Source organism: Phacochoerus africanus, chromosome 8 (assembly GCF_016906955.1).
Source record: "Phacochoerus africanus isolate WHEZ1 chromosome 8, ROS_Pafr_v1, whole genome shotgun sequence".
Classification (NCBI taxonomy): domain Eukaryota; kingdom Metazoa; phylum Chordata; class Mammalia; order Artiodactyla; family Suidae; genus Phacochoerus; species Phacochoerus africanus.
This window is the reverse complement of record NC_062551.1, coordinates 14605849-14629506: the sequence shown is the minus strand read 5'-3', so window position 1 is coordinate 14629506 and position 23658 is coordinate 14605849. Positions and strand designations below refer to the sequence as shown.

General features: G+C 37.4%; 1 protein-coding gene across 2 annotated transcripts in view; it reads left to right on the top strand.

Annotated features, from left to right (window-relative positions):
* The window catches only part of AP1G1 (adaptor related protein complex 1 subunit gamma 1), an 89978-nt gene that overhangs the window by 32164 nt on the left and 34156 nt on the right, over nucleotides 1–23658 (top strand). Inside the window, exons 3-10 of one of the 2 annotated variants that reach the window (XM_047788945.1) lie at nucleotides 8851–8975; nucleotides 15322–15463; nucleotides 17737–17833; nucleotides 19005–19081; nucleotides 19907–19915; nucleotides 22225–22320; nucleotides 23015–23095; nucleotides 23286–23384. In XM_047788945.1, the coding sequence (XP_047644901.1) occupies nucleotides 8851–8975; nucleotides 15322–15463; nucleotides 17737–17833; nucleotides 19005–19081; nucleotides 19907–19915; nucleotides 22225–22320; nucleotides 23015–23095; nucleotides 23286–23384 (726 nt within the window). The remainder of the gene's footprint in view (nucleotides 1–8850; nucleotides 8976–15321; nucleotides 15464–17736; nucleotides 17834–19004; nucleotides 19082–19906; nucleotides 19916–22224; nucleotides 22321–23014; nucleotides 23096–23285; nucleotides 23385–23658) is intronic. The other variant, XM_047788946.1, reaches the window with a different exon arrangement.

The following is a 23658-nucleotide window of genomic DNA, read 5'->3' as shown; positions in this document are numbered from 1 at the left end:
GAAGGAACAGTTGGTAACCCAATGGTATATATAGAGAAGTTGCTCCTTAGAGGAATAATAGTCCAGGTAATAAATTAGGAAAGAATGGAAGAATTAGAATATTAACATTTTGCAACCCCTGATGATCACCAATGCTGCTGATGTTACAGAAGAGAGAGAAGCACCAGAAATAGTTATATGCCTCCTGATGAAAGTTTATACTGCCACCTAGGAATTATATTTGCTAAATCAAAACAAAAACTGATAAACTTGACTCTGATCAAGGTTCCCTGTCCATTTAAAAAGAGACATAACTGTTTATTGCAGCATTTATTCCTATTTAATGTAATAGGAAAACATTGGAAACAATCTGTATGTCCACAGAAAGAATAGGTAAGTTGCAGTATATTCATATGTATGATACTGTATAGCAGTGAATATGACTGAATTAGAGCTTCTTGTCTGGATGTGATAGTCAAAAGATGTTGAGTGAAAAGAGCAGGAATACAATATACTTTATATAAAGTTTAAAATATTCAAAAACATGTCGCTACATGTATAGCTAAGAACATATGACATGGCAATGATGAACAGCAGTTTTGAGTTTTGGTTACTCCTGGGATGGAGAGAGGGAAATGGGATTGAGCAGAATATTCAGAAGGATTCAGCTGAATTTGTAGTATTACATTTTTATTTAAAAATTTTTTTGAAGTTTTATTGAAATACAGTTGATTTACAAGGTTGTGATAATTTTTGCTGTACACATTTTTAAAGATTAAATAAGGTAAAATGTTGAATTGATAAAGCTCATTGGTGGGTCAAATTTTTGAATTAAATGTTTCATAATTTTCTCAAGAGAAAAAAGGATTGCAATAGGAATACTAATTTTTTTTCCCTTCTGCCAGAAAAATGGAAAAACAGGCTCTGGTCCATATGGATTTTATGTTGCTAGACTACATAGTGATAAAGCAGTTAAAGTCTTATTCTTCAAAAATGTGTGTGTGTGGGAGTTCCCATCGTGGTGCAGTGGAAACAAATCCGGCTAGGAACCATGAGCTTGCAGGTCTGATCCCTGGCCTCGCTCAGTGGGTTAAGGATCTGGCATTGCTGTGGCTCTGGCGTAGGCCAGCAGCTACAGCTCTGATTCGACTCCTAGCCTTGGAACCTCCATATGCCATGGGTGCGGCACTAAAAGGACAAAAAGATCAAAAAAAAAAAATGTGTGTGTGTGTATAAACTATAAAGCTATTTCTGAATATTAAAATGAAATAAAAGTAACTTTTTAAAAGACCTAACCAATCAGTTGCAGATCCATTAATGTTTACAATATTTTAATTGCACCTTTTCATCAAGATGATTGTTCATATCATAAAGCTTAAGTGTTATATTTAAAAGCAAATGTATATGTGCATTTGACCTTTTGGGAAATTGTTCTAAAAGCTAACAAAGTGAGCGCAGCTTTTTTCTAAAGGGCAACCAGATTAAATGTTGATTAAAGGCCTATTTGTACTTGCTTCAGAAAATTGTTAACAAGGCTAGTAACAGTTTACTGGCTTTACTGGTAAAGCTCTCTTTAAAAATTGCTTTGAAATTCAAAGAAAATTGGAACATTAAGAGACATTGAGAAAAATATGTAAAAATTAAGTTGTCTGGGAGTTTCCATCATGGCTCAGTGGAAACACATCTGACTAGCATCCATGAGGATGCAGGTTTGATCTCCGGCCTTGCTCAGTGGGTTAAGGATCCGGCGTTGCCGTGAGCTGTGGTGTAGTTTGCAGATGTGGCTCAGATCTGACATCGCTGTGGATCTGGTGTAGGCCAGCACCTACAGCTCTGAATTGACCCCTAGCTTGGGAACCTCCATAAGCCACAGGTGCAGCCCTAAAAAGACAAGAAAAAAAATATTAAGTTGTCAGGCTTTCCCTCAGATCTACTCCATCAGGATATCTTTGGGGTGACCTATATATTTCATAACTTTCCCAGGTGAGTTTAATTAGTCACGTTTGGAAATCACTCCTTTTTTTGTGTGTGTGTTTGCTTTTTAGGGCCGCACCTGCAGCATATGGAGGTTCCCAGGCTAAGGGTCTAATCAGAGCTACAGCTGCTGGCTTACGCCGCAGCCACAGAAACAACAGATCCGAGCCATGTCTTCGACCTACACCACAGCTCACATCAGTGCCGGATCCTTAACCTGCTGAGCAAGGCCAGGGATCGAACCTGCAACCTCATGGTTCCTAGTCAGATTCGTTTCCGCTGTGCCACGACAGGAACTCCGGAGATCACTTCTTAAGGCAACACTATGTTCTAAAGTGGGCTGATAACTTCAGTCCCATAGGCTTGTTGCTGATGGCTGTCTGGAATGCTTCTGCTGAGAAAAAAAAATTCTGTGAAGAATTCAAGGATCAGCTGGAGAGAATCAGTGACTATTTGCCTTGAAGACATGAAGTTTAGGATGACTATTAGGGCTCTGTCTTCCATGATGTGGCTCAGTTACCTTAGTGATGAGAAAACTAGGCCCAGATTGTTGAAATAACTTTCTTAGGTCCCTTAGGTAGAATCAGGATTAGAGAGGCATAGCTCCAAACTCTGGTTTCTTTCTGTTCCACTCTGCATTTTATAAAGAGATAGGAACCTTTCTTGGATGTTTTCTTACTCTTTCTAACCTGAATCGGGCATCTTCCTAACTTGTTTTCACGTAGCTTGTGCATGACTATCACAGTGTATTTATATCATACCTTATTATAAATATCCAAATGTCGGTTTTCTTTTATGTGCCGTTTTGTTTATCAGTGAGAATGATTAGCACATTGGCTTGTACACAGCAGGAGCTTGCTAAATTAGAGCAAAATCATAGTGTCTCAAAGCAGTTGAAAAGTAAACATAAAAAAAAAAAATCAGTGAGTAGCAAAGACTTTTCACAACCAGCCCTTTGGGATGGTAGGTGGGGGAAGGGGGAGAAGGTTGTTGTGGATAAGCCAGTATTTTAAGAGTGTTATTAACGGAGAAATTGATAGTAGGCGAAGAATACAAAGTAAGTGGCAGAAAAAAGCACTGCCATCCTGGGGAACAGAGATAAGGAGGAAGCATACTTCTTTACAAGCTCTTATAGCCTCACAGGTATGATAGGATAGAACAATAATTGTTCATTACGAATTTAGTTATCTTAAAAAGGCTGATTGTTTCTGTTTATTGAAAAAGTTATCTTTTTTTTTTTGGTCTTTTAGGGCCTCACCCACGGCATATGGAGGTTCCCAGGCTAGGGGTCGAATCAGAGCTGTAGCTTCCGGCCTATGCTACAGCCACAGCAATGTGGGATTGAGCCATGTCTATAATTTACACCACAGATCACAGCAATGCTGGATCCTTAACCCCCTGAGAGAGGCCAGGGATCGAACCTTCATCCTCATGGATGCTAGTCGGTTTCATTGACCACTGAGCCCTGACGAGAACTCCTAGCACTTTTTTTCCCCTGAAAAAGTTAACTTGAAAAGGCTGATTGGGAGTTCCTGTCTTGGCTCAGTGGTTAACGAATCCAGCTAGGAACCATGAGGTTGAGGGTTCAATCCCTGACCTTACTCAGTGGATTAAGGATCCGGCATTGCTGTGAGCTGTGGTGTAGGTTGCAGACTTGGCTTGGATCCCGAGTTGCTGTGGCTCTGGCGTAGGCCAGTGGCCACAACTCCGATTCGACCCCTAGCCTGGGAACCTCCATATGCTGTAGGAGCAGCCCAAGAAACGGCAAAAAGGCCAAAAAAAAAAAAAAGAAAAGAAAAAAGGCTGATTGTTTCTATTTACTGAGTTATATTTTCATAAGATTCTAGTCTTAACTTTTCAAAATCTTTTTCATGAAATGATCTTAAGATTCAAATGCTTTTTTTTGGTTATTTTTTGAAATATATGTTGTTCAACTTTGGAGGGGGAACAAATGATTTCAGTTGTTTTTTTCTTTTTAATTATAATGTTAACTGTGTTAACTTTTCTCACTACAAGTAAGACATAAGTTCCCTTTATCCTGCAGTTTTTTCCCCCTCCCAGCCCAGTCTCTGAAATAAGTAATGACAGTTCATTGATGCAAACACTAAAAGATAGAAAACTCTGCTTTCATCTGTCCCCTTCCAATCACATAATTTCCCCCCTTGAAGGCAACCTGTGACATACTGTTTCTTGGCTGTCCTTCCAGAGACATTTTATACATCTCTAGGAAATGGACATATATATATATTCTCACCCCTTCCAAAAATATATTGTAATATATTATCTGCACTGTCCACTTATTAATCTTTCTTGAAGATTAGCCCTACCAGTTTATAGAGCTGCGTTGATTATCACTTTTCCAGCTTTATTGATATACTTATGATAGTATATCCAGCCTAGTATTCCTTTATATGTATGAATCATAACTTATTAAACTAATGCCTTATTAATGGGCATTTATTTAAAATATTACTTTTAAAACTACAATGGAGTAATATCTTTTTTTTTCATGTACAAATGTAAATGCAGTGTAAGTTCCTAAAATCGGGTTTGTTGAGTCAAAGGGTGTATGTATTTGTAATTTAGATAGATCAAATCTTTCTTACTATATCTTGTGCCATTATATACTTCCATTACTAGTTTCCTTGCACTGTTACGGCAACTTTTTATCTTTGCTAAGAGGTTAAAAAGTAGTGTCTTAGTGCAGCTTTGATTTATATTTCTTTTCTTTCTTTCTTTTTTTTTGTCTTTTTGCCTTTTCTAGGGCCACTCCCACAGCATATGGAGATTCCCAGGCTAGGGGTCCGATCGGAGCTGTAGCCACCGGCCTACACCAGAGCCACAGCAACGCGGGATCTGAGCCGCATCTGTGACCTACACCACAGCTCATGGCAACGCCAGATCCTTAACCCAGTGAGCAAGGCCAGGGATCAAACCCACAGCCTCATGGTTCCTAGTCAGATTCGTTAACCACTGCGCCATGATGGGAACTCCTGATTTATATTTCTTTTTCTTGTCTACCAACTTAATTGAATATATTTTGCACATCATATAATTCACCCTTTTCAGGTATAGGTCATTAAATTTTTGTTTTAGTAAATTTAATTGCATTTGTTTTATAAGGAGATTGAACTTCATTTCATATGTTTGAATTATTTTTGTTTAGTTTGAACGGTCTGTTCATATTGTCTATTTTATATTGGTTGTCGGTCTTTTTAAAAATCAGTTTATAAGATTTTGTTATATGGGATTTCATGTCTGTGAAATGACTTGCAAATTTTTTGTTCAAGTTTGTCATTTGTTTTTTAACTGCTCACAGTTTGGGGTAAAAACAGAAGTTTTCTGTTATCTTAGTGGTGACTGTAGTGTATTTAAAACTAGATTTGTGTAGGGAGTTCCCATCATGGCTTCTCTGAAACAAATCTGACTAGCATTGATGAGGTTCGATCCCTGGCTTTGCTCAGTGGGTTAAGGGTACAGTGTTGCCGTGGGCTGTGGTGTGGGTTGTAGATGCGGCTCAGATCTGGCGTTGCTGTGGCTCTGGTGTAGGCCATCAGCTACAGCTCTGATTTGACCCCTAGCCTGGGAACTTCTATATGCCATGGGTGTGGCCCTAAAAAAGACCAAAAACAAAAAAAAACCCCCTAGATTTGTCGGTTAACAGTGTTTCAGGGGGGATTTTCACAGTAGCTTTAAGTGAGGTGGAGTACTGGGATGAATTTGAGGTTATCTAAGAAGTGGATACATTTAACTGGTTACTGTTTTTCTTCTGTAACTCATGTAAGTGTTGAGTAGTGTTTTAGTGATCGCTTCTCAAAAATGGATATCCTCTCTGCACGTTTACCCACACCCCACTGTATTCGCCTCCAATCATTTTCTTTTTTCAACATTTGAAAACTCTGATAACACTTAAAAATGACATGTGGTACATTTTGAGCACTCTTGTGGGCCACTGCCACATTTAAGTGTAAAGTGTGGTCAGAGATAATGTTTCACTGGAGGATGTATTTCAGATGCCATTTCCAGTATAGAATCTTAAATTTGTCGCATTCAAAAAAACACTCATTCTTGAAGCAAAGTCACTTTTGCTTTATATTTGTGCCTTTAATTTTAGTTTTTCTTTTTGCTCTGTAGTTTTTAGTTATGTTGTAACAACTGTCACAAAAAGCAACAAATTGTACTCAACAATCCCTGATGACTTCTAGTGTGACTGTCTTAAAACTTGGCCTTTAAAAATGTAGAGTAATATTAATGTCCTCTCAGTTCATCTTAAAAGTTTTTTTGGATAATTTATCTGCGTAGTGCCTGGTATTTGCTGGAAGCATGATCAACCTTTTAGTGATACCTGACTCTTAGAACATTTTCTTTAACTGCTAAAATATTTTTGTATAGCATGATTGATTAAATGAGAAATTTAAAAGCTTTCAGTTTGAAAAAGAGAAAGATTTTTCTAATAACATTTTAAATCCTGATTTTCTTATTTCCATCAGCAGTAATTTTTCTGCCAACATTGTAAGACATTGTAATCATCTATTTTTTGAAGTTTAAATTGAATGTGTAGAAGGAAGGGAAGGGTTGGTTGTTAGATAATCTTTGTCGATCTCAGAGGCATTTCAGGTTTTCTTGGGGTCCAGGTCACTCTCCCTTGGAGGCTTCTTTGACTTGCTTATGATGGTAGAGTCAACTTACAGCCTTTAGGTGCTTTTTAATGTAGGTACATCAAAAGAACAGTTTTTAAATAGCTTGAAACAGTTTTATTTGTAGTTCTTTCACTTTTCTCAATTTGACTTTCAAATTTATAGGCAAATTCATATGGACAGTAGTCTTATGTGATCTCACTTACAGTTTTGTGTACATTGGTCTGCATTTGAGCTTCTTTCCTTGGAACGCAGTGATTCTAAATGGGAGCATAGTTTGAAAAACTCCTGTTGAAGAGTCTAACCTGTGTACACCCTTTGAAAACCACTGCTCTAGAAGGAATGTTTGACCGCTTCCATGTTAGTCAAGGTGGAATGATAAAGTATATCAAAGTGATTGTGATATTCAAGAAAGCTAAGTAGGAAGTTCCCATTGTGGGACAGCAGTAACGAGCCTGACCAGTATCCATGAGGATGCAGGTTTGAACCTTGGCCTTGCTCATTGGGTTAAGGATCCGGCGTTGCCATGAGCTGTGGTGTAGGTTGCAGATGTGGCTTGGATCCTGCACTGCTGTGGCTGTGGCATAGGCCAGCAGCTACAGCTCTGATTTGGCACCTCCATATGCTGCAGGTGCAGCCCAGACCTAAAAAGCAAAAAAAGAGAAAGCTAGGTAGAGAGACAAACTGTTTAACCACAAGGACTTTTAAAGTTTTTATTGCAGTTTAGATGCAGAACTGTGTTAGTTTCAGGTGTACAGCAAAGTGATTTAGTTATGTGTGTATATATATATATATTTCAGGTTATTTCTCATTATGTTGTTATAAAATAATTTTAATATAGTTCCTGTGCTGTGCAATAAATTTTGTTGCTTATCTCTTTTATGTATAGTAATTTGTATCTATTAATCCCATACTCTAATTTAACATCCTCCCTTTCCTTTTCCTGTTGGGTAACCATAAATTTTCTTTGAGTCTGTTTCTGTTTTGTAAATAGATTAATTTGTATGTTTTTCAGATTCGATATGTAAGTGATATCATGTAGTATTTTCCTTTGACTTACTTCACTTAGTCTGATATTCTCTAAATCTATCCATGTTGCTGCAAATGGTAAATTTATTTTTATGACTAATACACACACACACACACCCACACACACCCACACACCTTCTTAAACCAATCATTTATTGATGGGCACTTGGGTTGTTTCCATGTCTTGGCTATTATAAACAACTGCAAGGACTCTTAAACCCTGAGGATTGTGTAAAGAAGAAATCATGAAAGATTTTAGGTTAATTCCATTACTGATTTTTCCTCTGACTTTTTTTTGTTTCCTTCTGTGTTTGATTCCTAAATATGACACTTACCCACATTGCATTAAAGTTATTGTCAGTCTCTTCTTCAATTGTACATTCCTGAGGTTAAGGACAGTGTTTGGCACTTTTGTGTGTTTTCAGGTATTGAGTTTTTTAATATTCAAAATAGGAACCAGACCTTAAGTATACATGTGAGGAGTTCCCGCTGTGGTGCAGTGGAAATGAATCTGACTAAGAACCATGAGGTTTCGAGTTCCATTCCCGGCCTTGCTTAGTGGGTTATGGATCCGCATTGCCATGAGCTGTGGTGTAGGTCGCAGACGTGGCTCGGATCCTGCGTTGCTGTGGCTGTGGTGTAGGCTGGCAGTTGTAGCTCAGATATGACCCCTAGCCTGGGAACCTCCATATGCCTTGGGTGTGGCCCTAAAAAGCAAATAAATAAATAAATAAAAATTTAAAAAATAGTCATGTGAGCTAGGTGCTTGTTTGATATAACCTGGAAATTAAATTAGGAATTAGGTTTATTAATACCTTGTTATTATACTTGTATGAAAGTGTGGATGTAACATAAACTTCACAGATTTGGATGGCAAATGTCATAGGACTTTGACAAGATGATCTGTTCCAGAACTTGATGATGATGATGGTGATGACGACTTTTTGGCCACACCTGTGGCATGCAGAAGTTCCCAGGCCAGGGATCAAACTTGTGCCACGGCAGCGACCTGGACTGTAGAAGTAACACCAGATCCATAACCCACTGAACCACCAGGGAACTCTGATTATTATGACCAAGATATTGAAAGATCTCAAATATTTGCCTTTTATTTAGGTGGTTTCATGATATGGGTTATATCTGTTTACTTTAGTAATCCATTGATTTTGGGTTTAAAACATCATGGTAATAACAATTTCTTAATTTCTTCTTTTTTTTTTTAAATTTATAGTTGGAGTGCCTCAAGCTTATTGCCTCTCAGAAATTCACAGACAAACGCATTGGCTATTTAGGGGCAATGCTTCTGTTAGATGAAAGACAAGATGTCCATCTTCTCATGACCAACTGTATCAAGAAGTAAGTCTTAGCTTTCTTTTGATAAATGTTTTGTACTTTTAGTTCTTATTTATAATATAACATCAAGAGATTCTATTTATTGATTTTATATTTACTGTCTGGAATATATTTGAGTTATTTCTGATTCTGTAGCTTATATGTAAAAGAGGCTAAGTAAAGGATTAAAACTTCTGTAGGGATTAATTTAGCTAAATGAAAGTATTGCTCTGCATCTTAGATCATAGCAGCTATTTAGCAATGAAATAAGCATTTGAGCCTTCCCAGAATAGAAAAAGCATTGATAGGAGTTCCTGTCGTGGCTCAGTGGTAACGAACCCAATTAGCATGCATGAGGACATGGGTTCGATCCCTGGCCTTGCTCAGTGGATTAAGGATCTGGCCTTGCTGTGAGCTGTGGTGTAGGTCTCAGACTCGACTTGGATTCCATGTTGCTGTGGCTATGGTGTAGGCCCTTAGCCTGGGAACTTCCATATGCCATGGATGCAGCTTTAAAAGTCAAAAAAACCAAACCAAAACAAAAAGCATTGATAAATATGAGCTTTCATATATATATATAATTTTTTTTTCTTCTTCTTCTTTTTTGGCTGCCCTGTGGCATATGGAATTCCTGGGCCAGGGGTCGGATCCAGACCATAGTTGCAGCCTATGCCACAGCTACAGCAACACCAGATCCTTTTACCCACTGTGCCGGACTGGAGATCAAACCTGTGTCCTGGTGCTATAGAGACACCACCGATCCTGTTGCACCACAGTGGGAACTCCTCGTATGTATTTTTGAATACCATGAATAATGAAGCATTGAATTTATTTAATAATTACCAGTGTGTATTCCAAATAAATACCATTTAAAGGTAAAAAGAGAGATCTTGCTTGTCAGTGGTCAATCCCAGATTTCATTTGTTTGTGAATTTTTGTATGTAAGTCCTTTTTTATCTAATGAGTGCTTTACTGATTTACTAGTCCAGTTAACATGTTTAACTTACAAACTAAAGAATGCTTGCTGTCCTGGAGAATTTAGAGGACCTATGAGTAGGGAATTAACTGTTCTTCTCAGGATCTCTCTTATAATAAATTTCTGTGAGAAAGTTATGGACGTTCTGATGGCTTTATTGGTTAAAGATACTATTATTATAGGGTACTGGGTTTGTCTGTCAGTTTAACCTCCTTTTTTGGGGGGGGAGGGGTGCACCCATGGCATATGGAGGTTCCCAGGCTAGGGGTCCAATTGGAGCTGTAGCCGCTGGCCTGTGTGACAGCCACAGCAACGCCAGATCCAAGCTGCATCTGTGACCTGCACCACAGCTCACAGCAACACTGGATCCTTAACTTGCTGAGCAAGGCCAGGGATCAAACTGGCAACCTCATGGTTCTTAGTCGGATTCATTAACCACTGAGCCACGAGAGGAACTCCCTTAACCTCCTTTTTTAAAATTTCTTTTTATTTTACAGTATTTCCATATTTGACAGAAAGTAGAAGCAGGGAGACATAGGTGATCAGTTTGTAGACTTTGAACTCTTTAATATTTTGCTGTGGTAAATAATACTCTAATTTAAAAGTTCCCGATGGATAACGAAAAATTCCAAAAAATGAGAATTATGATTTGGTTGTCAGTATAGAATGTATCATGTAAATAATATTGAGTCTGTGATTTAATTTAGGATAATCTTGGTTTTTGGGGGCTTGAAATAAATATTAATAATGAAATGCTAAGTTGATTCATTTATTTAACAAATATTTACGTATGCCAGGATGGTATACATAAATGAACATGGATCTGGGGATGGAGAGTGAAAAAAAACGGAGAAAACTCTTTGGTATCATGGAGGTTACATTCTAGATGTATATATTTACTCTGGACAAGCCTCTGTGAGGCTTTAATTTTTGTTCTTGCATGCTCTGTTGCCCTTGTTACTCAAGCCTTCAATCACATGCTGATCATTTGGCAGTTCTGCTTAGCAGCAAGTTCATATTAGAGAGTTAATACCAAACTCAAGTGTAAGTTTATAGCTTGATAAAAATTGAAAAATGAGGCAGATAGGCTAAGAAGAAATCTTTGTGTTTAATTTTTTCTTTTTTTTTTAATTAAAGTATGGTTGATTTACAGTGTACCAATCTTAATTTTGTCTTTTTTTTTTTTTAGGCCACACTGGTGGTATATGGCGATTCCCAGGCTAGGGGTCGAGTTGGAGCTGTGGCCTCCAGCCTACTCCACAGCCATAGCAATGCTGGATCTGAGCCACGTCTGGGAGCTCCACTACAGCTTACAGCAACGCCAGAGCCGTAACCCACTGAGCAAAGCCAGGTATCAAACCCATGTCTTTATGGACACCAGTTGTGTTGGTTAACCGCTGAGCCATGATGGGAACTCCTGTGCTTAGTTGTAATGAGACCTAGCCAAGCCCTAAGTGAATTTAGGAGAGAGCTACTAATAGTTGGGAATTGATCTGACACTTTAGTCTAAGCTCAGTTAAAGGGTTTTTGTTTGTTTGTTTGTTTGTTTGTTTTTAAATCTGTTAATGAATGAGTTTTTGTTTATTTATGAGTTATTTGTTTATTTGTTTATAATGAGTTTTTGTGTTTTTACCTTTGTAAGGCATCATAATATGCCATCAAGTAAATAACATTTACCTCGTTCATTGGCCCAGAAGAACTGTGACTGGGAATTAAATTTTTATTTTTTTAATTTTTTGGTCTTTTTTTTTTTTGGTCTTTTTTTAGGGCTGCACCCATGGCATATGGAGGTTCCCAGGCTAGGGGTCTAATCAGAGCTACAGCTGCCAGTCTACACCACAGCCACAGGAACTCAGGATCTGAGCCGAGTCTGCGACCTACACTGCAGCTCACAGCAACACCAGATCCTTAACCCACTGAGTGAGGCCAGGGATCGAACCCGAAACCTCATGGTTCCTAGTCAAGATTCATTCCCTCTGCTCCACGATGGGAACTCCTGGAATTAAATTTTTAAAAATTGAATATGATGTTTTAAGAGCTTGTATTTACCAGTATTCTTAATCATTGAAAAGTGAATGAAAAGCCAATTAAATATTCTTGGGAACTAGGACTCTAGGTGGTAAAACCATAGTTAAGTTGAGCTTTATTTTACCAGCAATTTTTATCTTAATATTCAAATTAGTAGAAAGTAGCAAATCTGATTTATACTTTACTTTCTCTTCCTTTCTTTGTTCTTCAGGGAAGACTAAAACATTTTTTAGTTCATTTAAAATTACCGATAATGAACGCTTTACATGTTAATAATTAATAGTTTATGAAAAAGTTAACTATTTTCCAGAACAAAAATAATTCAGTGGGGAGAATGGCATTATTTTACATTTTTGTAAATCTCTATATCTAGCCTTATGGAAAACAGCTGTATGCTCTCATATTTGCCTCTGCATTATTTCTTAAGTCTTTTTTTTATTTTTAAAAAATTATTGCAGTGTAATTGATTTATGGTATTGTTAATTTCTGCTGTATAGCACAGTGATTCAGTTATAATATACACATATCCATTCTTCTTCAGATTCTTTTTTGTCGTTGTTCTAAGTCAGTGTTTATTTCTCAAATGGTACTTTGCTGTTCAAAAATAAAATACCTGAGAGAATATCCCATAATATAGGAAAATAAGACAAAGCCCTAATATCAAAGGGTATTTAGGGGGGAAATAGGCCTTACATTTATTTACTATCATATGGAAAAGCACCTTTTTCCCAATTCTTTTCCCTATAGATCATCACAGAATACTGAGTAGAGCTCTCTGTGCTATTCAGCTAGATGCTCCTAATTTGCTTCTGTATTTTTTCTTATGTTTTGATTGAAGTATATGAAGAAGATTTAGCCTTTTATAGACACTGTAGTCAGAAAAAAGGAAGAGGACTTTAATAGCCTTTCAGATAACTGGATCATCTAATCATTTATGATACTATACCAAAACTTCACAAGCGATAGTTTCTTTTTTTTTTTTTCTTTTTTGGTTCTACCTGAGGCATGTAGAAATTCCCAGGCCAGGGATTAGACCCCTGCCACAGCAGTGACCTGAGCCATGACAGTGACAGCACCAGATCCTTAACCCACTAGGCTACCAGGGAACTCCAAGCGGTCATTTCTTAAGGGTTAGTTGCAGTGTGGAATCTGAAACCTTATCAGTGAAGTTTGGTACTTTGTTATATTAAAATTCATTGGTCTCTCAAACTTTGAATGAATCTTTTAGTCATGTATTTTTTTTTTTAACACTATGCCTAAGGCCTTTGGAGAAAATTGGTTTATTGAGTTTTAAAGTGTTAATAAATGATCAGGTTTATGGTGGCAATACAAATATTCTAAACTCTAGTTTTCACTTCAAAGCTTGAATTTTATCCTTGGCAACAAATACTGTCACTTGTTGCTCTTGAAGTGTTAGGCTTACTTGGTTCTTCTTCCAGAAAAGGTCCTCCAAATACCCACATCTTAATAGTTAGAGTTGTCTTGTCAGTTATTTTTCAAATAAAAATGATGTTCATTTAAAAGCAGCTAGTTCATAGTTTAGCTTGCAGATGAAACAGATACCCAAGTACTTTTCTCTGAGATTGGCACTTTACATCAGAAGTACTTTATGCACACTTTCCATTTCATTACACAAAATAGTAGAAAATGTGTGCTCAGTAGTCATTTTTACTGCTTTGTCATGGGCAATATTAAGTTGACCCTCCCCTTTCTTCTTTCACTGTAAGAGTATGGCAGTGAATGCAGTGTCTTCTAGTACAGTTTGGTGCCCCTGCACCGATTTGTGCTGATGTGTAGTTTTTCCCATCACTGCCTTTGCACTTGCAATGCAAATGTTAAATAAAGCTGACAAATACTGAGTTAGTATTGTGAAAATAGTTCGTATCTTTTGGACCCCCTGAGTAGTCTTGGGGACTTCCAGAGATTCATTAATCACAATTTTAGAACCACTGAACTGAAAGATTTAAAAATTTTGTGCTCTTAAAACTGGTAGAAGTAGCATAACTCAATGTAATAATTTAACTTCTGAATAGTAAAAGTTGAATGTAATAATATATAGTTAGGTTTACTGGTTCAGGCTTTTAATATTTCAACTTTTCTGAAAATATACTTCCTTGCCAGCTTAGAAATAATTTTGTACAGTAATCAAATGCCTGTTAGAAACAGAAATTTGGGAAGTTCCCATTGTGGCTCAGTGGCTTACGGACCTGACTAGTATTCATGAAGATGTAGGTTTGATCCCTGGCTTCGCTTCGTAGGTTAATGATGTGGTGTTGCCGTGAGCTGTGGTGTAGGTTGTAGACATAGCTCACATCCCACATTGCTGTGGCTGTGGCATAGGCTGGCAGCTACAGCTCCGATTCAACCCTTAGCCTGGGAATTTCCATATGCCACAAGTGTGGCCCTAAAAAGCAAAAAAAAAAAAAAAGAGAGAGAGAGAGAGAAATAGGATTTTTGTGTATCTGTATCAGTAGATACTGAGCTTCACTAAGAACATCTAGCTTAGTTTGTTAAAGATGGTTTAATTAGCTATCTTTTTAGTTAAACTGTTTTTTTCTTCTTTTGAATAAATAAAAGTGAAAAGCTTAGGGTAACATCAAGGTTAACACTATACGATAAAATCAAAGATTTTAGAATGTTTCTGTTGTGATGTTTAAGTATCTTAAATGCTCTAGCAGTAGAGATTGTGTTTTCTAATTTTTTAAGGTTTTGATTAACGTTTTTGTTGTAGTAGAATATATTAAAAATCTTTTAGGGGAATTCCCGTCGTGGCGCAGTGGTTAACGAATCCGACTAGGAACCATGAGGTTGTGGGTTCGGTCCCTGCCCTTGCTCAGTGGGTTAACGATCTGGCGTTGCCGTGAGCTGTGGTGTAGGTTGCAGACACGGCTCAGATCCTGCGTTGCTGTGGCTCTGGTGTAGGCTGGTGGCTACAGCTCCGATTGGACCCCTAGCCTGGGAATCTCCATATGCCGTGGGAGCGGCCCAAGAAATAGCAAAAAAAAAAAAAAATACAGTTGTGCTTCATAGTCTGTCTTTGCTAGTGTTTACTTTCAGTGGTTGGCTGAGTTTTCTAAAGAGAGTTGTCTTTTAACATCCAACAAATATCATGTTTTCCAGTTTCTTTTGTTTTGGTGTTTGCAAACATTGGGTTTGCAGGTATGTAGGATGGACTGTCAGTTGAGTGTACTGTCATTTGTAGTAAAAGTTAGAATAAATATTTTTTGCAAAAATAAACTTGGTAATCATTTTCCTTAGTAAAGAAATTTGTGACTTGTTCAGAACTACCTCGTTACATTATGAAGCTTCTTCATGGGGAACACCAGGCAGGGCATGTTCACTTCTCCCACCTTCTTTCTTTTGCAGTGATCTTAATCATAGCACGCAATATGTACAGGGGCTAGCACTTTGTACCCTCGGCTGCATGGGCTCCTCAGAGATGTGCAGAGATCTTGCAGGAGAGGTAGAGAAACTCCTGAAAACCTCCAACTCTTACTTAAGAAAAAAGGTAACTTTCAATGAAAATGAATGTCTATGTTTGGATTAGATGATGAGAAGGCAAATTATTCATTTTTGAAAGCTCTAATGATAATTTATCTTTCTCTGTGCAGTAGATGTATTTTAAATAATTATATATAATCAGGTATTTCTAAATCGAAATCTATTTTTTACGCTAATTTGGGAGGTGGTTTTTTATTGTTATTTAACTCTTCATTTGGTGATTGTGAATGCTTTAATTCTCTTAATTCCAAGTATTAGAGTGATAATGAATAGCTCTTTATAAATTTATTTTAGTGCCTATGTCTTTGTAGTAGTATCTTTCAGTCTTGGAAGTGCAGTTCCATTGGGGCCTAGATAATTATTAGGGAATTTAGATTTATTTATTTATTTATTTATTTTTTGTCTTTTTGCCATTTCTTGGGCCGCTCCTGCGGCATATGGAGGTTCCCAGGCTAGGGGTCGAATCGGAGCTGTAGCTGCCAGCCTACGCCAGAGCCACAGCAACGCAGGATCTGAGCCACGTCTGCGACCTACACCACAGCTCATGGCAACGCCGGAACCTTGACCCACTGAGCAAGGGCAGGGATCGAACCCGCAACCTCATGGTTCCTAGTCGGATTTGTTAACCACTGCGCCACGACGGGAACTCCGGGAATTTAGATTTAGAACATACTTTCTAAAATTGGTTTATCTAGGCGTTCCCGTCATGTCCCAGTGGTTAATGAATCCAACCAGGAACCATGAGGTTGCCGGTTCGATCCCTGGCCTCGCTCAGTGGGTTAAGGGTCCAGCATTGCCAGCTCGGATCCCATGTTGCTGTGGCTCTGGCTAGACCCTTGCCTGGGAACCTCCATATGCCGCAGGAGCGGCCTTAGAAAAGGCAAAAAGACAAAAAATATTTAAAAAAAAATTGGTTTATCTAAGAGAAGTAGTAATGGAAGACAACAATCTTACTCTCCTACCTGCTTTTATTTGTTGGTATAAACATTTTGTTGTGCTTAAATCCTAAAACATTTGTAAACAAAGGGTATAAAATTTAGGACTCTTAAGAAGTGAATACATAATATCATCTGGTTGGCATTTACTGTGTGCCTCTGTATTAATGGTGTGAGTCAGAGGTGTTGAAAGGGCCAAGCTATTTTCCAGAATCACACACTGTTAATGATGGCTATGGACCAAAGCCAGTCCTTTCTCTTAAAGAATGTTAGGGCTGTTTTTATTCAGAAAGTATACTATTTCATTAAATAAAGTGTTCTTGCAGATTAGGGGAAAAAATGTTTCCTCCAACTATAGCATGGAAAGAGTTAGCTGACATCTTTTCTCGTTAATGTATTTAAACTTTTGTGGCATGTATCTCCAACACATAGCAGTTATGGTTCCTTTGGGGCAGGGTAAGATAACCAACATCAGGCGCTTTGAATATCCCTTTGTTTCCTGTGAGCAAGCTAAAAGACCATCTTTTCAGTAGATTCTAGCTAAGTCTGAGACTTAACTAAGGTACTAGCTAAGTTCTTTCAAATGATTTTCTTGATGTTAGCAGAGAGTGAAATGAGAAAAGTATAGTATTACTTAAAGTAATAGTAGAGGAGTTCCTATTGTGGCTCGGTGGAAATGAATCTGACTGGCATCCATGAGGACGCAGGTTTGAACCCTGGCCTCGCTCAGTGGGTTAAGGTCTGGTGTTGCCATGAGCTGTGGTATAGGTCGAAGATGTGGCTTGGATCTGGCATTGCTGTGGCTGTGGTGTGTGCTGGCGACTACAGCTCCAGTTCAACCCTTAGCCTGGGAACCTCCATATGTTGCAGGTGCAGCCCTAAAAAGACAAAAAAAAGTAATAGTAGATTTAAAGCATCTGCTATATGTATATAATCTTGAACTACATAATGTTTTTATGAACCTTTGGTCATCTTACTTAGAAGAATGATTATCACAGAGAGAAGGCTTTATTTTTTATTTTGCAAAAACTCCGCATAAGTTATATTTAACATGTTTGATAAATTCATGTTGACCGTGGTCTGGTCTAGAAATTTTTTGTCCACTTACTTGGTAAATATGACTGAAGGGATTGGTGAGCTAGAAGTTTTCAGTAGTGTAGTAGTATAAATTGAAAAGCCCTAACCAATTTATAACTAATAAATCTGATAATAATAAATAATAGATCTGATATCTAACGCCTTTCTTTTTTCATGTAGGTGAAATGTTTTACTGTTGTTGCTTATAAGATTGATTGTCCTGACTTGATTGAAATAAATCTTCCTTTGTCCTTCTTGTTTTTTATAGGCAGCACTGTGTGCTGTTCACGTCATCAGGAAGGTTCCTGAACTTATGGAGATGTTTTTACCAGCAACAAAAAATTTATTGAATGAAAAGAACCATGGTAATGTGATTTGGATGCACTCGTGAAGTTCTGAGGGAGAAGGGGACAGAGAAAAGGCTTCAGGCAGTGTTGGCCATCTCTCTGCAGTAGACACGCCTTTCTACTGTGCTTGGACACTTTTCCAGGAAGGGCCAATGAGTTGCATCTCTCTTCTCCTCTCATATCCTAGTTTTATAGTTAAAGATTGATTCCTTTATAGTAAGCTCGTTTTTAATTTCTTGTCCTCTTTTGCTATGTTAAAAGTACTATCTTAAGTAATATTCTCTGTAATCGCAAGTGATGCTAGCCTTCATTTTCATGTGTGAACGCTGTGATTTCCTGGCTCTTTTATAATAGAAGAAAAAGTTATTTATTGCTTTGCCATAATGGTGTAAGATTTGTGAAACTCCTTTTAGGTGACTTGTAACAGCTTTTTGTAATGAGTGCTTAGATATATTTATATAAAACTTGAGAGGAATTAAGTGAAATGTGGCTGTTCTTTCCTGAACATTTTATTTTTATTTTGAAGTCAGTGAAACAAGGTCTGAGTGAAGAAAATTCATGTGTCCTAAATGCTAAGAGAAAAAAAAATGGTAATGTGTGTTTAATTTGATTAATGCAGTCCTTTGCCTACATGACTCAAAATATAGTTGTTGAATAAGTGAATGTTTAGGGCACTTATTTATTACTTGGTGAAAATTGTTATGAGATTGTTTTCACTCACTCTTCCTGCACAAGCAAATTTACTTTATTATTCACAGTAACCTTGGATTTTTGGTACATTTTATTTGGAAATTTAAAATCTTAGATTTTTGCTTCTTGAAATAGCTGTCAAAACTCAGCTAGGAGCTTATTAAGTATGGAGCAGATGATACCCCGTTTATATTGACTCTGAGTATGTCTTAATGAATATTCTCAAATGGAGAGACATGTATATTGATGGTCATTTTTTTAGCAGTTATTTTGGTCACATAGCTGTTTAGAATATTCTGATTTGACTGACTTCACCAATGTTAAATTAAGCAGGTATCTATTAATATCTTCTTTGTATTACCCCAACGCTTAGGTTCTTTTAGTAACAGCAAAAGTAGCAGCTGTCCTTTTGGAATTAACCTGCAGAACTCAAAGCTCTTTTCTATGAAGTTGGAGAACATAGCCTCACTTGTGGTTTTCACTGGCTCCTTTCTTTCAGGTGTCCTTCACACTTCTGTAGTCCTCCTCACAGAAATGTGTGAGCGAAGCCCAGACATGCTTGCCCATTTCAGAAAGGTAGGTACCATTTGGGGTATCTAAGCCTTTCTTAATTGAAAGTAGTTTTTCTAAAAAGTACACAGTTTTTTTACTTAATGAATTTTCTTTTGAAAGGAAGCTATGGAGCTGAATAAAGGACTTAACCAGCCCTGCTGTGTGATAGGGCTAGAAGCCAGGTTTAGGCATATAAGAACTGGCAATGGTACAGTTTTCCCTTTCGTAATAGACGTCTTCTCACGTTGTTGGTAGACAGGCCACTCCCTTACGTGCTTTATCTGCAGTTTTCACACTGAAGTTAGGAAATGTAATCTGAGGTCAAATTATAAACAAGAATTGTGTGTGTGTGTGTGTTTTTAAGGCAGGTAGTTTCTTCCTTTTTTTTTTTTTTTTAAGGTGAAAACTGCAAACTGAAATTTGACATTACTCTTACCTAACACAGGGTCCTCCACTGTTCGCTTTAGGCTGTGTTGACTCCGGTGATAGAAATTCTAGCCTTCTTAAGTTCCCTCCCTTTCTTATAGCATTCCAAAGTGGACATTTTTGTTTCTCCACTTACTTTTAGAAGGCGGTAATAAGGAGGACTCAGAAAAAGACTGTTCTTTGGGTAATTTCATGCGTTTACTTCCTTTTATAGGGTGCTGAACACTCCATAAATGGGGCTTACGCTATACATTAGATCTAATGAAGCTCTGATAGCAGCTCTTTTGGGGGACCTTTTTCCCTCCTTAGATGTTCATGTCTTGATTAAATTACTGTAAAATAGTATGAGGCCCGTATCTGTCCCTAATGCTTGCTTTGTATGTTTTGTTCCTGTTGTCTGTTTGGAATCCTGCTGTATGTTAGAATGAAAAGGTAAGAATTAACCCTCTTTTAGATGGTGCATGCTGGCATTAGGTTCTTAGTAGCTTTTGTGTATTCATCCACAAATGTGGCTTTAAAAAATATACTAATGCTGAAGCTGTGCTTAATACTATGAGTTATTTGTCCTAGCATTTTTGGCTAACTCCCTAGTCCAGTTTTTGTCTCGTCACTTAAACTCTTGACTCCAAAGTCAGCCTTGGATTTCAGTTGCAGCCTTTCCTGATTTGTAAGCCTCCTTCTCTACCTTTCCTTTATCTTCCCTTGAGAAGCTTTGAGCAGTTTCCCAGTGGTATTGGTGATGGCAGCTCCAGATCAGTTTGGAGCCTCGATACCAAACACTGCTTCTTTTCGAAGTAGATATTTTAGAGCCCTGTGTGCGTAACCTCATACTTTAAAAAGCTCCGTATGTACTTTTGAACTTTCAATTCAGACTTAGAGCTTTTATTTCCCCTTTACCTGCACTCAATCTTGCCTTGAAATTTTGGAATATTAAAAGTTTTTTGAGGTAGAGTGGGTGGGCATCAACTGATTTTCATGGCTGCAGCCTTTCCCTTTGTCATTTTATTTTGTTTGTCTTGTCATTAGTTTTAGTAACCTGCATTTTTGTCTGAAAAATAAAGCTGGGTTCTAAGAATTTGTATCCTGAACACTTAGACATTTGTGCTTTTTGTCCCAGGGTGCTCTTTCGTGGTGTGCTAGTCTTTTGGCAGTCAATAAAACAATTTCCGAGTTTAGTAGCTGAAGGAAAAAGCACTTCTCCAGGACAGAAATCAGATTAAAAAAAATAATTAAGGGTATATGTATGTAGTACAGAAGAATAGACCATTGCAAAGTATGTGAGGTGAGCTACTTTGTGCCCAGAGCTTGGTAACTAGTTAATCCCAGTTTTATTACATTTTTAAAGCAGTTTATACTGCAATATTATTCTGACCTCTAATATGAATCTGCCCACAGTTAGCAGATTTAATGAAGCGTCTGTTTAGAATTTACAGGTCATTATAGCTTAAATTTGTTTTAATCTTGGAGTTGTCCAAATTAGATTTTTCTTTAGGTGACTTATGAATCGCTTAATTCTGAGGTATTATGGCCAAACTTACTTAAATTCACAAAGATTAAATTGTCTTGTATTTAGCAGTAGACTTAGTGTTGTGAATGTTTTGAGTGTCTACCTTGGACACAGCTTGACTTTTGTTTCATTCTTGATCCCCTTTTAGAATTGCATAGTAGGGAGGAATCCAGATACAATGAGAAAAAAATCATTGAATTGCAGTGAAGTTGGGGCTGTTCCAGTTGCCTCCAAATTAGATATGATTACATTTGCTTTGGATACTTCTTTTCTTAATTTTAGTGGTTAGAGTTGTGTATATAGCTAAATTGAGCTTGAGGTTGGAGATTGGAAAAGTTCTTATTGTGACAAACATTGTGGAATTGGGTTTTAACATTAAATGATTGTCCAGAGTGAAATGAATGGTAATATTTAAAGCATCTTTAAAGTTTAGCTTGGCAATAAAATTGCCTCTGCTATGTGTTTTGACTCTAATGGTTGGAGTAAAGGAAAGAGAAGAGGGAATTCTGACCTAAGGAATGTATAGTTTCATTTATAAGATAGGAAACAAATTAGGTGCTAAAATTAAGTTTTACCAAAAATTTGTGCATTATGAGTTAAGAATAGGAAAAGGAAATTATTCATGGCCTTGCTGTTTTCTAAGTGTGAAAGATAGAATTTTTCATATATTTTTTCTACATGGTCAATGTTGGAGGCTCTGGTATTTCCTGCCATTTGTTGGAAAGGATATAACTACCCAGTACCTCAAAGAGAGAATTTTTTTCTCTATCTGAGCTAGTTTGTTGTAAAACCATAATAAAATCACAAGTATTTTGGTTATAATAGCATTTTGCATTAACATGTTTTGAATGGATAAAAACCTGAACATGTTTGTGCCACCTGGATATGTTAAGTCCTGCAGGAGAAATGCACTATGCCCCATAGGCATCTGCTTTCCTTGGTTCTCATAGGTTTTTTTAACCTACTGTTATTTGTAGTGTCCTTGCATATATAACTCTGGAGTAAAAATGTCTGGTTGTTTTTAATTCAGATAATGTACGTATTTCTTCTTGAGTTCTTGGCCAACACACTCCTAAGTTATATTTATCCAACATCAACAACATACTAGTATATTGTATCAATAGCTTTGCTTGGATTCAGGCCCTTGCACCCTTTTCCTAAGCCAAATCACTTGCCTGTTTATCAGAAATTCTTTAATGTTCACTGTTTTTTGATGCATCTCTCTTCCCTGCAGCTTGTGCCCCAATTAGTTCGTATTCTAAAGAACCTCATCATGTCCGGATATTCACCAGAACATGATGTTTCTGGTATCAGTGATCCCTTTTTACAGGTGAGGTGGAAAGAAAGTTTTGTGTTGAAATAGATTGTTTCTATCTTCTTGTATTGGGCAGAGATTTGGTAGTTAATTGATCAACTAATTATGTTAATAAATGAATAGTGACGTACTTCTCTGTTAGATTAATAAAATAAAATTATATTGGAGTTCCCATTGTGACTCAGCAATAACAAACTCAACTAGTATCCATGAGGACATGGGTTCAATCCCTGGTCTCCTCAGTGGGTTAAGGATCTGGCGTTGCTGTGAGCTGTAATGTAGGTCACAGATGCGGCTTGGATCTGGCGTTGCTGTGGCTGTGGTGTAGGCCGTCAGCTACAGCTCCAATTGGACCCCTAGCCTGGGACCCTCCATATGCTGCAGGTGCGGCCCTAAAAAGACAAAAAAATTATAGTCGTAATAGCCAGAAGTATGTACTACATAGAAACTTGATGTACCACTGTAATAAAGCTCTGCAGGTGGTGGTATTCTTAGGCTGTGGAGTGTTGAATGAGTTGTCTAGTGACTTTGCCGAGACACGGAACCATATGTAACTTCTCTAAAGATAATGTTTAAAATTTTTCTGTTTGAATTTTGACCATTTCTCTTGGAATCTAAGACTTCATTTAAGTTATTTGAATTTCATACCAAGCAAAGTTTCTTTGTGTCAGACAGAATTTGTTGACGTTTGTCGTATTTTGCACATTAGGTACGAATTTTGCGGTTATTAAGAATTTTAGGACGAAATGATGATGACTCAAGTGAGGCTATGAATGACATACTAGCACAGGTGAGTAGACCAAAACTTGCATTATAGTCAATATTCATTTCAGTTTAGTAGAGAGTAGAATGGTTGTGATTATATGGAGCAATTTTCATTTTTTCATTGGTGGCTGTCATCTTAAGTCACAAGATGTCCTTGTTACATCTGCATATTTTTTGGAAGCATTGTTTTATCACTAACACCCTGTCTTTTTCAGGTTGCCACTAACACGGAGACTAGTAAAAATGTAGGAAATGCTATTCTTTATGAAACGGTTTTGACTATCATGGATATTAAGTCGGAAAGTGGACTGCGAGTAAGTCTTAATCTTTTCTTCTCTTGGAAATGAATTCCATTTGGAAATCAGCTTTAGGAAAGAATGATGCAGAATGTGTAATGCTGTGTTTTTGGAGGCCGAAGTTTCATTTCCTCCACTGAAGGCTTAATACTGATTATAATAAAATTTGGAAGATTTTGGGTATAGGTAGGTATATAGATAATGTTGAGTGAAGGTAACATTTCTTTTCTTCTCTTTTTTAAATTTTTGCTTTTTAGGGCCGCACTTGCAATATATGGACGTTCCCAGGCTA